Raw genomic sequence first — 14,912 nt, 5'->3', positions numbered from 1 at the left:
TGATCTCAAGAGAGTTGGGAGTTCCCCAGGTCACAGGCAGATTCTCTCTCTCAGCCTGGGGGGCTCCCTCAGGACCATGATGGACTTGAGGGAGGGTGTCGCCCCAAATCTCTCCACCCTTTCCTCAGAGACCAGGAATGCCGGGTCGGGGGCCAAAGCAGCCTCCGGGCTCCAGGCCTGTGGAGCCTTGTTCCAGGCCTTTCTGGCTCCCAGGGCTGGGCTCTTGACTGCCCCCAAGAATGAGCTCAGTAGCCTAATTGCTGCTGAGGATGGAGGATCACCCTACCCCCGGGCTGCAGATCCAACATCATCTTTGTTTCTGAACAATGGGCTGCTAAGGGCCACTTGCCCAGGCCAGGCTCTGGCAGGGGAGGGGGCCTGGGGGATGCACTCAGCATGTCCAGCCTGAGCCCCAGGCCCTGGGTGGCTGGTACAGAAGCAAATTACACGGCTGGGGTTTTGGCTCTGACTTCAAGGGCCAGAGGCCCAGCCCCCTATAGTCTGGCTATAAAGGGCTGCCCGGGGTCTCTGTCCAGACCAGACACTGCTTCTGACTCGTGGACACCATGGCTACCACCACCAGCATCCGCCAGTTCTCAACCTCCAGCCCGTATATGCCCAGCGGGGGTTTCTCTCGGGCGTCCACGGTCCGTGTCGGGGGCTCCTGCCGAGCCCCCAGCCTCCTGGGAGCCGGCAGCTGTGGCAACATGTCAGTCACCTCGTCCCGCTTCTCAGCGGGCTTGGGGGGCGGCTACAGTGGGGGCTATACCTGCAACCTGGGTGGGGGCTTCGGCTCCAGTTTTGGTGTGTCGGATGCCCTGCTGGGGGGTGGTGAAAAGGAGACTATGCAGAACCTCAACGACCGCCTGGCCTCCTACCTGGAGAAGGTGCGTGCCCTGGAGACGGCCAATGCTGACCTGGAGGTGAAAATCCACGACTGGTATAAGAAGCAGGGGCCTGAGCCCACCCGTGACTACAGCCAGTATTTCAAGACCATCGAGGAGCTGAGGAATAAGGTGTGTGGACCAGGCAGCTCCCTGCCCTCTGTCCTCTGTCCTTAGTACCTGCTTCTGACTCACTCCATCCCAACTTTGGAGCTTTGTGAACATTTCTCCTCCATCTTAGGTATTCATTTATTCACTTACTTGCTCTGGAACCCAGCCCTGGGCCAGTCATTGGTCCCAGGCTGGAGGACATCCTATGCAGGGAGGTTTTCTGGAATTCTCCCTTTCTGAGGGGAGTATATTTGGGGTGGGTGATGGAGGAGTAAGCAGGGAAGGCTTAGAACGTGGAAAGCAGCAGATGGTATACCAGGTATAGGGCACAGCATGGGCAAAGGCATAGAGGTGAGGAAGAGTTTGGTGTGGCTGCCGGAGATGAGGCTGGGTTTCTCCTTCTCACTATTCCAATCCCCTATGGTCTGCTGTCTGCCTGCCTCACCTCCTCCAGGCAGTCTTCCTGGATGGATGGCACTTGCCTTTTATCCCCAGATCTTGGGGTCCCTACAACACTTTGAGGTTCAGCCTACACTCTGTTTGTTGTGCTGATTTCACGGAATCTGTCATGTTCTCATGGCTGCTTTTGTTGTGGGTCTTCCTCATTTCCTCCATGGTGGTCATTCTGGAGGTCCCCGGGGGCAGAGGCCATATCACTCTTTGTAGATTGAGCGTCCCTGAGGGAAGGAACTGTGTCTTCCCACTCAGGCTGGAAGCTCCCAGTCTAAGCTTCTCTAAATTAGTCTCATGGAGGAGACAAAACTCTCTCTCTCTCTCTCTCTCTCTCTCTCTCTCTCTCTCTCTCTCTCTTTCTCTCTCTCTCTCTCCAGAACATGCCCTTGGCATTTTGTAAACGTGGCACCTGGGTCGTGGCACCTGGGTCTTCTGCACAAACCCTGCCCCTGGAGGGTTTTACAAGTGCTGCAGTCCCCAGAGGCAGGTGTGACGTTAAAGAGATGGTGAGAGCCAAGCTTGGTTGGCTGGGGATGGTCAGGCCTGCTCAGTTGTCTGGTAGAAAACTAGGCGTGGTGCTGCCCTGTGAGGGGCTTTGCCTATTCCTGCCTGGGACCTCTGCCAGGCAGGGAATTCCTGCAATTGCCCCCTGGAAGCAGAGTTACTAGGAGTGCCAGATCAGATACTGGGCTTGGTCTGGGCAGTGGGGAAACCGGGGGAGCCCTGGTGAGTCAGTGCTCCTGATTCGGGGTCAGCCAGCTCCTCACCACCAACCCCCAGTGCACCAAGCACCAGACTTCTGCCCTGAGTCACTGTGCCCTGCAGGGGTTTTCACAACCACTGCTCCCTGGGCCCAATGAGCCTCCTGAGCAGGGAGGTGGGTGGGACAGGCCCACAGAAGCCTGGAATGGGTAACAAACTGGCTTTCGGGATGAGCCTACTGGGGCTGCTTTTGCCTGCTGGCACTTCACCCTGTTACACCTCCTACACTTCAGCGCTCATCCTTAAGACATTCCAAATTCTACTCAGCTCAACTGCCACCTCCACCAAGATTTCCTCTCTGCTTTCTCTGGGCCTCGCTCACCTCTCTCTCCCACGACCCTTGATTGGAGCTTCTCTTGGGCATTTCTCACAGTAACAGTGACAGCAGCAGTAACTAACCCTTCTCCTTCCAGAGCCTTCCATGGTCTCATTTAAACATCCTGGATGACCTTGTGGGAAAAGAAAGCTTTGCCCTAGGTTTGAGCTGGGCCCAGTCATAACCTCATTCATTAACTAATTAATCACTTAATAAAACTAGTGTTTCCTGGGGGCCAACTCTAGGCCAGGCACTGTGCCCAAGATTGGGGATTCTGAAGGGATCGAGACAGACATGGCCTTGTCTCCTGGAGCTCAGAGACCATTGGAGGAGGAAATAACCAAAAAAGTCATGGAAAAATTGCACTCGGGAGAAGTACTATGAAAGAGAGACGGGCAGGGAGGAAGTATGTCTGGGAGGAGGGACCCAGATGGGGAATCGAGGAGGGCTTGCTGGAGGAGGTGGCAACTGAGTCTAGAGGTGAAGTTAGTTGAGGAAGAGGGAGCATGTTTCAGGCAGCGTGGGCAGTGACCCCATGGTGGTTGAGGGGTGCGTATGGATCTCTCTCCTGGCATCATGGTTACCTGTGCCAGGACATCATGCCCCTACCACCCTGTGAGCCCCCAGCAGGGTCCTCAGAGGAAGAGAAGACCACAGGGACCTTTCTTCACTCTGTCCCACTCAAAAGGGCTGCACGAGGGGTTTGGCGGGGCCTCCCCAGGGCCGTCAGGGTGCTTCTCACTGAACCCATCATCTCCCCCAGATCTTGGCGGCCACCATCGACAACGCCGGCTTGGTGCTGCAGATCGACAATGCCCGCCTGGCAGCCGACGACTTCCGCACCAAGTGAGTCTGGGTCTCCGGGGCTGCTGGTGGTGGGTCTCGCTCTGCACACCACAGAGCCCTTTGTGTGTACGAGGGGGTGGCCTCGTGGCCCTCCATGGCTCATGCCTCCACCCCTCCCAGGTACGAGACGGAGCTGAACCTGCGCATGAGCGTGGAGGCCGACACCAACGGCCTTCGCAGGGTGCTGGACGAGCTGACCCTGGCCAGAGCCGATCTGGAGATGCAGATCGAGAACCTGAAGGAGGAGCTGGCCTACCTGAGAAAGAACCACGAGGACGTAAGGCCAGCTCAGGAATGGGTGCAGGAGAAACTCGCCTGGGCACAAGCAAGGCGGGGGCCCTCAAATCGTCTTGGGCCAGGGCCTGCTCTGCATCCAGGGCCCATCCAGGGCTGGGTTCCTGATCCTGACCCTGGGGGACACATAGACGGCCCTGGGTGAGGTCTGGAGGGCCTTCGGCCTGCAAAGATACTTCCCGGGTCCCTCAAGGCATGGCCCACTGTGTATTGGCAGCTAACTATCTAATGAGCAAATCAGTCTGAGAACATGCATGCTAATTATTACAATTAATTATAATAGTGATAATCATAACAACAATGAACATCTGCCCAGCGCATTACAAGTGATTCACAGCAATTATTTCAGCTGATACTGAGAGCAGTGCTGGCAGAAGGGTGCTCATTCTTCCCTTTCCCAGTGAAGAAACTCAGGCTCAGAGAGGTTAAGGGATTTGTCCAAGTCTGCACAGCGGTCTTCCCTCTGGTCTGTCAGACCCATGTTCACAGCCATGTCCAACTCCACTACTCTGCCACCTCTCCCACCTCTTTTTTCAGAGAACTTTGGGTCCCAGGGACCCCAAGCCTCAACCCAAGACCCTGCAGGGAGACTAATGAGCCTGTGGCTTTCTTTTCAGCCGAACTTTGGGCTGGCCTGAGCTGGGGCCGTCCAATCTCCAAGTAGCAGGAGCCCAGGAAGTATCTCCACTTGGCTTTGAGGCTGGCTATAGGGATTGCATTTCTTAATGAGTTCTGGCTCTGCTGATAACGACTTGGAGCTGCTTTCCTTCTGCGGTGCTGCGTGGTTGGCAGTGGGTGACAAGGCTGGTAGTCTGGGTGGTGAGTGAGGTTGTCCTGGCTTATCTCCTGCCATGGTGGAGAGTTGCCACCTGTCTTGTCCTAGCATGCATTGGGGGTGGACCCTGAGTGTGTGTTAGGGAAGAGGGTTGATACCCACAGCCCTGCACATTTGAGACATGACATCTGCCTTCACTTTCAGGGTGAGGAGCTATCGGCCTTTCTGTGCCTGTCTGTCATCTGCACCCATCTGTCTGTCTGAGGTAGAGAAGGCAGGCCCCAGGGTCTCTCCCCAGGATAGCCCTGGGTGAGCTCCTGCTCTCCTTTCTGTCCAGGAAATGAATGCCTTGCGAGGCCAAGTGGGTGGGGACGTCAGCGTGGAGATGGACGCTGCTCCTGGTGTGGACCTGAGCCGCATCCTGAATGAGATGCGTGACCAGTATGAGAAGATAGCGGAGAAGAACCGCAAGGATGCTGAGGACTGGTTCTTCAGCAAGGTGGGTGGCCGTGTGTGAGCAGGTGTGCACACATGTGTGTACATGTGCTGAGAACGGGCTGGAAAATGTGTGGATCCACAGACTGTCCCAGCTGGAAGGACCTTTGGAAACCAGTTGGACCAACCCCTCATGTTTAGATGCAGATTATGAGGCTTAGAGAGGCCTCAAGCTCACACAGCCCTTCACTGCGGCGGGGGGAACGGATCCAGGGCTCCTTTCTCCCAGCGAGGGCTTCTCCTGTATGTATGTGTGTGTTTGGATGCAGAACTGACACCCTTAGGAAACACACACTGACTTCGTCCCGGACACTAACAAACACAAAAAGAGTAAAACCTGGGCCTGTCTTTGAGCAGTGCTTTCCGCTCAGAAGGAGAAACTAATGCAAGTGACCACAAAGCACGGTGAATTCTGCTGAGTTCCCACGTGAGCACAGAGGGTGTCTGTGTGCAGGTGTTTGGGGCCCTACAGAGTCCAGGAAGGTGCTGGGAGAGCAGGTCTGGGAGGTTAGGGCTCAGGGGCGGCCCTTGTCTTCTGCGCCGCCTCCGCAAACCTCCTCAGTCCCCTGTGCCCACCCTGCCTTCCAGACGGAGGAGCTGAACCGTGAGGTCGCCACCAACACGGAGGCCCTGCAGAACAGCAGGACTGAGATCACCGAGCTTCGCCGTTCAGTGCAGAACCTGGAGATTGAGCTGCAGTCCCAGCTCAGCATGGTAGGGCTTCCGTCCCCTCCCTGCCTCGTACCTGTCATCCCAGGACAGGCCCAGCCTTGTAGACCCCCACTCAAAGAACCAGAGACTCCCGCAGTGTCACTTCCTACGCTGACAAGGCCCCTCTCTGCCCTAGTTACCGCGCCACCACGCTGGCAGCACCCACTATCCCATATGGTGGGGCCCTCTTCTGGGTGCTCCACCATGGGGAGGGGTCCCGTCTCTGTCTCACCCAGCCACCTAAACCTTGGCCCACAGAAAGCATCCCTGGAAGGCAGCCTTGCGGAGACCGAAGCCCGCTACGGGGCCCAGCTGGCCCAGCTGCAGGGGCTCATCAGCAGCATCGAGCAGCAGCTGGGCGAGCTGCGTTGTGACATGGAGCGTCAGAACCACGAGTACCAGGTGCTCCTGGATGTGAAGACGCGGCTGGAGCAGGAGATCGCCACCTACCGCCGCCTGCTGGAGGGCGAGGACGCCCAGTGAGTGGGGGCGCCCTGGCACCTGCTCTGGTGGACTGGGGCTGCTTCACCCAGGGAGGGACCTCTGAGCTACGAGGTCAGCCCCGGCAAAGGCCAGGGGGAGGTTCGGAGGTCTGCAGGGGGGGAAACTGAGAACACTGGGGTCCAGCTGTGAGGAGTGTTGAGGGCCACTTTAAAGCATGCGGACTAGATGGTGTAGGCAACAGGGCGCCGTGGAGGGGTTTTGCATGGAGGGGTATGATCCAGATGTCTCAGAACATTCACTCTGGCTGCAGAAGGATAAATGCATCAGTGGGGCCAGTGTGGGGTAGGGAGACCTGTCGGGCGGCTGGGGCTGTGAGACGGGGGCGGAGGGCAGGGAAAAGAAGGCGGTGACCCAGGAGGATGTGTTACGCTGGACGTGGGCGCAAGTGTGGCTTGCAGGCAGGGCTCGCTGAAGGCATGGGTACCCATGACCCTGGGTTTCTGGTTCTCATGACTGTGTGGTCAGAGATGCCATTACCTGGCATGGAGGGTAAAGGGATGGGATGAGGAGCAGCATAGCTCTCTGGTTTGGAGGTGGGAGATGGAGCGGAGCTTTACTGTTACGGGGCTGAGAATGTTCTGGAGTCTCCACGCTTAGTCATATATACCAGCTTTTCTGCTCCCTGAAGACGGTAAAGTTCATTTACAGTTTAACCACAGTCTCTCCTGTTTTAACTGAGTCTCTTTGTTGGGCCCTTAGGGATATGGAAAAACCACTTGCTCAGTTTCTCCTTGTAAATCCCTGGTTAGCTGCAGAGTGCCTCGGGGCCTCCTGTTGGCTGGGGTGTCCCCTTTCCCTACTCCTGCCCACCGGGCCTGTGCCCTTTGACCCTGTGGTTGCCATTCTTTTCCACGCACTCCCAGCTGTGATTTCTCTCCAATTTGCTAGGATCTTTCTCCCCTCACCCCGGGCTACTCCCGCTGCTTCTCCTCCCAGGGGGCTGGGCTCCCAGCCGGCACCCCTGGGTTGACAGGTGCCCCTCTCCTTTCTTGCAGCCTGTCCACCCAGTACTCCTCCTCCCTGGCCTCACAGCCCACCCGGGAAGGTAAGAAGAGCCTGCACCCCTGCCCACAGGGGATCGGAGAGGCTGAGGACCCTTCTGTGTGGGAGACTGGGGAAGGGGCTCCGGCCTGAGTTTCCCTGCACCCCCCTCCTCTACTTCCTACAGCTACGGTGACCAGCCGCCAGGTGCGCACCATCGTGGAGGAAGTCCAGGACGGCAAGGTGGTCTCCTCCCGAGAGAAAGTCCATCGCTCCACCCACTGAGGTCCCTTTCCACTGGCAACAGCCCAGCCTGGAAGGTCACGGGCCAGCCATCGCCTCTAGCCCCTAGCACACTACCGCTGCGCCCCGGGCGCCCATCTGGGCCACTGCCCCACAGCTGTTGACTTTCTGCATCTGCTTCCTGCAGCCCGTCACTGACGGGGCCTCCTGGGTTTGCCCCAGTGAACACTATTAAAGCTTTGCCTGAAGTTCAGTGCTGTGTGACCTGGTGTGGTCATTGGTTTGGGGCAGCGTGGGCTGAGGGAGAGGAAGAAGGAGGAAGAGAGTTTGTTTAGTGTTTGGGTGGTGCTTTTCACCTGCCAACCTGTTTTACCCACCCCCTCCCGGCCTGGCGCTTCTGGGAGGAAAGCGAAGAAGGCAGGAGGAGTGAGGGCTGGGGTCGGGCGTGGGACAGCCCAACAAGCTGAGAAAGCTTGTAAGAAACAGCCCCTGGGTCCCAGTTGCCTGTGTCTGGTCCCTGGGAGGGTCCCTAAACTTTATGGGGGAACTTGCTTGTTGTAGGAGAACTCCTGTCTCAGCCCTGGGCAGGTCTGGGTTCAAGGTCCAAGGGAGAGGGGCTGGTAGGGAACTTTCCGAAAGAGTGGTCTGGGACATTGATGGGTGAGAGGAGGAGACAGAAGCACAGTCAGCCCAGGAAACCAGACTGGCTCTGTCCAACTCAGGGGTGTGTGTGGGGCGGGGTTGCCACTGCGTGTGAGCGTGGGGGGCGTCCTGTTTTCTTTGGTGGCTTGGCATCTGCCACATTGTTGGGGAATCTCTCTCAGCTGCTGGCGGGGGCTGTCTGGGCCTGTCTGGGAAGTAGAAGCCATCAGCAGTCTGAAACATGACCACATTCCGCCCAGTGGGCCTGCTGGGACCCTGGAACCCAGGGCTGGGCTGGGGTTGGTGGGCAGGGCAGGGTGGGGCTGTAGGACAGCTCAGAGTGCATCCTGAGAGGCCACGTCAGGGGACTGGGTAGGGCCTCTGGGGAAGGAAGTGGGCGACTGGCTGGGGGCGGGTCTCAGGAGGACCCTCTTCTTGGAAAGTGTCCTTTAGGTTTCTAATTGGCTGCGACCTGAGGTATATGCCCCTCATCTCACCCTGAGGCCTCTTGGAGTACAGGATGGGTAAAGAGGGTGGAAGGCGGCATGCCCCTCAGCTCTCCCAGCTCCCTTTTACCACAATGCTCCCCTCATAGCTGTCATTTCCCCATCCTGCAACTAAACTCCTCTTTGCCCGCCTGAGCCCAGGACCCCTGCTAGAGGGGTAGGGAAGGACTTGGCTGGGTCACCAGGAGGTGCAGGGATGGGGCAGGTCAGAAAACTTGCCAGATGGAATTGTAGCCTCAGGAGTGCTTCCCTGATATCAGGGCTGTGCAGGAGGGGGAAAGGGTGGGGGAGGGGGCAGTGTGCCCAGGACCCTGGGGAAGGTTTGGTGCTGTGGCACGGTGGGGTGGTGGATGAAGCCCCGGTAGGTGGGGCAGTGGGACACTATCTCTCTCAAGCCCCAGTTTCATGATCTATAAAATGGGGTGGTCATCTGAGACCTGACAGAGTTACTGTGTTGTGTGGTGAGCCCGGTGGGTTTTGGTCCAATTTTCAGGGGGGAGGGGGGCTTGGTCCTTGCTGTCTTCCCAGCACCCAGCCCAGGGCTAGGACTGTTCGTGGTGTGGTATGTGGTGAAGGAGACTCATCTCAGGCTGGGGGCTGCCTGCTTTCCCAACTCGTTTCTCCGCCAGACACAGGGTCCAGGCCGGCAGGGCTGAGGTGGCAGCTGCCTGACAGGGCCCAGTGATGGTGACTTCCTGCCTCTTCTCTTCTCCGTATTAGGTCATGGGAAAGCATAGCTGGAGGGCTTGCCTGAATCACAGGTGATGGGCCTGAAACCAGAGACACACACGCACACGCACACGCACATACAGACGCCCAGCATGGGGTTTTGGAGAAATGAAACAAAGCCCCACTGGTGGGAGGGGAGGGGGCCCACAGCCACCTGGGAGCTGGCAGGTGGCCAGTGGTGATGAAAGCCCAGGAGAATGGAAACAGAGGATCGAGCCTGTTGTAATCGCTGTGCCCGCCCACCTGCTGAGCCTATAAAGGAGGCGGGCAAGCCCCAGCGGTACCTCAGGCCCCTCTCCTCTAGAGCCCACTTGCTCTGTGCTCACCTGCCGCCGCCACCATGACCACAACCATCCGCCAGTTTACCTCCTCCAGCTCCATCAAGGGCTCCTCTGGCCTGGGGGGCGGCTCATCCCGCACCTCCTGCCGGCTGTCTGGTAGTCTGGGTGCCGGCTCTTGCAGGCTGGGCTCTGCTGGCGGCCTGGGCAGTGCCCTTGGGGGCAGCAGCTATTCCAGCTGCTACAGCTTTGGCTCTGGCAGTGGCTATGGCAGCAGCTTTGGTGGTGTTGATGGGCTGCTGGCGGGAGGTGAGAAGGCCACCATGCAGAACCTCAACGACCGCCTGGCATCCTACCTGGATAAGGTGCGTGCCCTGGAGGAGGCCAACACTGAGCTGGAAGTGAAGATCCGTGACTGGTACCAGAAGCAGGCCCCGGGGCCCGCCCGCGACTACAGTCACTACTACCAGGCCATCGAGGACCTCAAGAACAAGGTGGGGCCTGCTGATGGGAGGGGGTCTGCAGGGGCCATGATTTCTCCTCTCCTATCTCCTGCCCAAGGCCTGGAGTCCACCCTGGGGGATGTCACAGGGCCTGCAGGAAGCTTGGCCTCTGGGAACCCACCTGGGGGCTGCTATGTGGTTCCTGTTATTCTTTTAAAGGGCCGCAGGCTGGGCCAGGGATAAGCAGTCCTCACGTGCTCCTCTGAGCCTCAGTTTCCTCCTGTGGAGGGCCGGGCTCACGAGGCTGCCAGCTATGTGGGCACCTTTCCCCTTAGAGCAAGAGGGGGATTTGGGGCAATAGTAGGGTAAGGGGTCTGAGTGAATGTCTGATCACACCTGCTGATCACACCTGCTGGGAGGCAGAGGCAGGAGAGAGGGGGCAGGACCTCAGGAGGCCCCTTGTGAGCCTTATTTGGGGATTTTTCTGGATTCCCCATCCCTCCTGCTGCTCCCTCAAGAATGACGCTGGTCAAAGCTGGTGTGGGTGAGGTGCTGCCTGTGGGAGCCCTTGGGTCCGGGCTTAGCACGGCTCACGACTTCTGATTTGAACCCACTCTTTAGTGAGGGCTGTTTTAGCTTCCCTGTTAGGGAGGCCTCTTAGGGACATCATCTCCCCAACTGTAAAGTGAGGGGGTTGACCACATCCCCTCTATTTTCTGGGATTCTGGGACAGCTTCTGTCCCGGGGGCACCCTCCCATTCTCTGGCGCTCTCGAATTCCTAGCCTGAGAACTCCCTGTGGCTTCCTGCTGTGGTTTAAGGCAGAGGCTTGCATAGGGGTCTGTGTCGGGGGAGGCCGGTTCTGGGGAACAGGAGGCAAGTTTCAGCACATCAGGCTTCTGCCGGCCCCACCTTTGTCAACAATCACAGCACAGTTAAGGGAAGAGGCTGGGTGGGAAGGGAGCCTTCCTGGAGAAGGCAGCCACTTCCTGGCCCCAGTGATGTGACTCTGCCATCTCCCCAGATCCTCACGGCCACGGTGGACAACGCCAGCATCCTGCTGCAGATCGACAATGCTCGTTTGGCTGCTGATGATTTCCGCACCAAGTGAGCCTTCGCCAGTGGGCTGGGGAGGGACTGGGAGCACCCCTTCTGGACCCCTCGGTGGCTTGTGGCATGGGCCAGCAGCTGGGGGTGGGGGAGTCCACCTCTTAGTCCAGGGTGCAGCAAATGCACCAAATTCTGAAGGTCGATGGGCTTAGGCAGGTGATGGGAGGGAGGGAAGGAGGCAGGAGGCAGAGAGGAGAGAAGTAGGAAGCCAGATGGGGGCTGGGCCTTGCCCTGTGTGGTCCCAGGGCCCAAGGGCTGGAATGTGCTTCCTCTCCATGCTCTTATCTTTCCCCACAAGCCCTGAGAGCCCCGGTGAAGGCAGGGTGCTGGACAGGACCCGGAGCTGCCAATCTAAGCGTCTAGACTGAAGTCTCTGGTTCCCTTTGCAGGTTCGAGACAGAGCAGGCCCTGCGCGTGAGCGTGGAGGCCGACATCAACGGCCTGCGCAGGGTGCTGGATGAGCTGACCCTGGCCAGAGCCGACCTGGAGATGCAGATTGAGAACCTGAAGGAGGAGCTGGCCTACCTCCGGAAGAACCATGAGGAGGTGAGGGTGGTGGGGGAGCAGGACCAAGAGGCTGTGGAGTGGGTGGCAGGGCTCTGGGGCTGCACCAAGGCTGAAACCAACGGAAGAGCTCCGAGCAAGAGCTCTAGGGCTGGTCACCTTACATGGCTGCCCTGTCTGCAGGGCCCTGATCCCTGGAGGTCTGGGGCCAACGTGCAGGGCAGCTTCCTTCCTGCTTCTCTGAATCGGGGGAACCTCCCAGCACCCCACAGAGGCCTCTTCTGCCCACACTTGCCTCCCACTCGAGGGCAGGGGCTAAGTGAGGTTTCCTCTTTATCCCAGCCCTTAAAGCCTTGAATCTGGGCCCTAGGTAAAAGTTTGGAAATTAGAGGAGATATTCTGGGGGCACAGCCCTAAGAATGAGATTTGATCTTTGGAAAGCCCTCAGTCTAATGGTGGAGAGTAAGAACCTGCCCTCAGGGAGCCCCCAGTCTGACACCACTATACAGAGCAGGTGAATAAAAGTCATCAGGACGGTCAGAGGGTAGAGGACAGGTGAACGAGGGAGGGGCCCTTGAGAGGGGTCTGGAGAGCTCGTGTGGGAAGGGTTGGGAGTGAGAGATCAGGCCAGGCCTGGATGCCCACACCAAGGTCCCCCTCCTCCACAGGAGATGAATTCCCTGCGAGGCCAAACGGGCGGCGAGATCAACGTGGAGATGGACGCCGCCCCTGGTGTGGACCTGAGCCGCATCCTGAACGAGATGCGCGACCAGTATGAGAAGATGGCAGAGAAGAACCGCAAGGATGCTGAGGACTGGTTCTTCAGCAAGGTGGGGGCTACTGTGGGCCAGAGGCCTCCCCTAAGAGATGGGTGTAAGGACGTCTCGACAGCAAGCCCCGTGCCTGGCGTCTTGGGGACACCCTCTCCTCAGTAAGCCACACAGAGTCCAGGCTCACCCATGTACCAACAGGCCTGCAGTGCGGTTAAAGCTACTGGATGGGGGGGTGGGTGGGAAGATCCACTCAGGAATAAAGCCAGAGGGTGAAGACCCTGAGAGCTTCCACCTTTGCCTCAAAAAAGTAAGGAACTAGCCCCATGGGCCAGGCGACTGCCCTGGCAGGTTCTCAAGTTTCCTATTCTTGTGGCTTCCACTTGCAGGGGTTAAAGATAAAACTTCACATCATTTCAAAGTTTTCTGGGCTTTGGGAAGTGGGAAGCTGGTGGGAAGGCACCACACCAGCCCCACAGTCAGGTTTGGGAGGAGGCCTGAGAGGCTGAGCGGATGTCAGGAAGGTGCCCGAGGTCAGGGGTGTTACAGGGAGTGGGCAGAGCCCCAGGTGCCTGTCCGAGCACAGGCTGGGCCCTGGTCTGAGCATACGGAGAGCGGGAGGGTCGTCTGATTTAGAGAAGGGATCCCAGGCTCATGTTGCACTATCCTGTGTCCTGTCTGCAGACAGAGGAGCTGAACCGCGAGGTGGCCACCAACAGCGAGCTGGTGCAGAGTGGCAAGAGCGAGATCTCTGAGCTCCGGCGCTCGGTGCAGGCCTTGGAGATCGAGCTGCAGTCCCAGCTCAGCATGGTAGGGGGCGCTGCCAGGCCTGGGGTGGGCTCAGGGCCCTGCAGGGGGCTCTAACTACCATTGCTGAGCCCTGCTCCTCCTGCTCTCCTGTAGAAAGCATCCCTGGAGGGTAGCCTGGCAGAGACGGAGAGCCGCTACTGCGTGCAGCTGTCCCAGATCCAGGGACTGATAGGCAGTGTGGAGGAGCAGCTGGCCCAGCTGCGCTGCGAGATGGAGCAGCAGAACCAGGAATACAAGATCCTGCTGGACGTGAAGACGCGGCTGGAGCAGGAGATCACCACCTACCGCCGCCTGCTGGAGGGAGAGGACGCCCAGTGAGTGGGGGGCCTGGAGCCAGGGTTATGGGCCTGGAGTGGGGGTAGGGCTCTCAGACCCACATCTAATCTCCTCTCTCTGTTTTCTTTGCAGCCTGACTCAGTACAAGCCCAAAGAACGTAAGCATCTTGTTGGCTGGGGGTGGGGCAGCGCCCATCTGCTTCTTGCGGGGGAGGGTCCCCAGGAACTCTAGGAAATGATGGCTGATCTTTATCAGGGGTGGGGGGAAGGAACCGGTTAGGGCTCGGGAATCAGATGAGGGAGGCACTGTCTGGTTTGATGGAGAGGCGGGGCAGGGAGATGGCCCTTATCCTGGAGTCTGATTGGGGAGAGGTGGTCCTAGCTCTGGAGACTTCATCTGAGAGGGAGATAGGGACATGGCCTCGGGCGGGATCTTTGCTCTGAGACTCTACAGATGAGCAAAAGCAGTCTTGTCTCTGGGCTCTAGTCTGAAGGGAGAAAGAGACTTGGCCCTGGTTCCCTAGATCCCCATCTGATGGGAAAGATAAGATCCTAGTCCTGGGGTACCTAGTGTAATGGGGGTGATGGGGACCAGGGTCTTGTCTTGCAGAGCCCAGTCTGATGGGGGTGATGGGAGCATAGTCCACGGCCTGGGGACTGCAGAGCAATGGAGATACATACCCCATTTTGTGGAGCACCTGGTTTGCATGGTGCTGCTCTTACAGGACACGTGGGTCAGAACCACACCACCCCTCTGGGAGGCAGAACACACACAGGGGCACCAGCAGAGGGACAGGGTGGAAGGGAGGGAGTGGCAAGGCAACAAGGACACGTGTGGGTGTGACGTTGAGGGGCCAGCAGAGGCATGGACCCCACGCGGCTCTGCTCAGGGACTGGGGGTTGAGCCAGAGTCTCTCGGCACCTGCCAATCTCCAAGCGTCTGTCTCCCGCAGCTGTGACCACCCGTCAGGTGCGCACCATTGTGGAAGAGGTCCAGGATGGCAAGGTCATCTCCTCCCGCGAGCAGGTTCACCACACCACCCGCTAAGGACTCTGCTCCCCTGGCCGGCCCCCAGCGCCCCTCATTGACCGCGCAGCCTCTGGCCTTCCTAGCCTCGGCTGCCCGCCCCTCCCCCCACCTCGGCTTTCAGTCCCTTTTCTCTGCTGCCTGACCAATAAAGCTTGTTGACTCAGACGTGGAATGCGTCCTGGTTTTGGCCACTGAGGGGGACCCTAGTGAGGGAAGGGTGAATGAGGGATGGGGTCATGGGGGCAAAGGAAAGAATCTGCGGACACCCACTATTGCTAACTGAGAAGCCGGGGTAATCTCCGACCAGGGTAAAGAGTAGGTCTGGGTGTGTGCGTGGGGGCCTTTGCATCTCCTGAAAGCCAGTGATCCGAGGGAGGGTGGTTCAGGCAGTGTCAGACACAGGGTGGGCTCAGCATATGGGGACGGGCCACTTAAGTCGG

General features: G+C 58.5%; 2 protein-coding genes across 2 annotated transcripts; both read left to right on the top strand.

The window, feature by feature from the left end:
• The first annotated feature begins 365 nt into the window (after positions 1-365).
• LOC117013131 (keratin, type I cytoskeletal 42) lies at positions 366-7,591 on the top strand. The gene is made up of 8 exons (XM_033089971.1): positions 366-1,016; positions 3,290-3,372; positions 3,493-3,649; positions 4,779-4,940; positions 5,525-5,650; positions 5,906-6,126; positions 7,147-7,196; positions 7,320-7,591. The coding sequence occupies exons 1-8, from the start codon at positions 567-569 to the stop codon at positions 7,415-7,417; spliced, it is 1,347 nt and encodes a 448-aa protein (XP_032945862.1). The 5' UTR covers positions 366-566; the 3' UTR covers positions 7,418-7,591.
• Positions 7,592-9,538: 1,947 nt separating this feature from the next.
• On the top strand, positions 9,539-14,641 carry KRT17 (keratin 17). Its single transcript, XM_033089969.1, has 8 exons — positions 9,539-10,024; positions 10,997-11,079; positions 11,472-11,628; positions 12,255-12,416; positions 13,041-13,166; positions 13,260-13,480; positions 13,575-13,600; positions 14,396-14,641. The coding sequence occupies exons 1-8, from the start codon at positions 9,593-9,595 to the stop codon at positions 14,488-14,490; spliced, it is 1,302 nt and encodes a 433-aa protein (XP_032945860.1). The 5' UTR covers positions 9,539-9,592; the 3' UTR covers positions 14,491-14,641.
• The last annotated feature ends 271 nt before the right edge of the window (positions 14,642-14,912 follow it).

This window comes from Rhinolophus ferrumequinum, chromosome 21 (assembly GCF_004115265.2).
Source record: "Rhinolophus ferrumequinum isolate MPI-CBG mRhiFer1 chromosome 21, mRhiFer1_v1.p, whole genome shotgun sequence".
NCBI classification, from domain to species: Eukaryota; Metazoa; Chordata; class Mammalia; order Chiroptera; family Rhinolophidae; genus Rhinolophus; species Rhinolophus ferrumequinum.
This window is presented reverse-complemented; position numbering and strand designations above follow the sequence as displayed.

Coding starts and splice junctions, on each gene's coding strand:
- LOC117013131 (XM_033089971.1), top strand. CDS start 567: ATGGCTACCACCACCAGCATCCGCCAGTTCTCAACCTCCAGCCCGTAT. Junction 3,650..4,778: donor TGAGAAAGAACCACGAGGAC/GTAAGGCCAGCT, acceptor CTTTCTGTCCAG/GAAATGAATGCCTTGCGAGG. Junction 6,127..7,146: donor CTGGAGGGCGAGGACGCCCA/GTGAGTGGGGGC, acceptor CCTTTCTTGCAG/CCTGTCCACCCAGTACTCCT.
- KRT17 (XM_033089969.1), top strand. CDS start 9,593: ATGACCACAACCATCCGCCAGTTTACCTCCTCCAGCTCCATCAAGGGC. Junction 13,167..13,259: donor TGCAGTCCCAGCTCAGCATG/GTAGGGGGCGCT, acceptor GCTCTCCTGTAG/AAAGCATCCCTGGAGGGTAG. Junction 13,481..13,574: donor CTGGAGGGAGAGGACGCCCA/GTGAGTGGGGGG, acceptor TTTTCTTTGCAG/CCTGACTCAGTACAAGCCCA.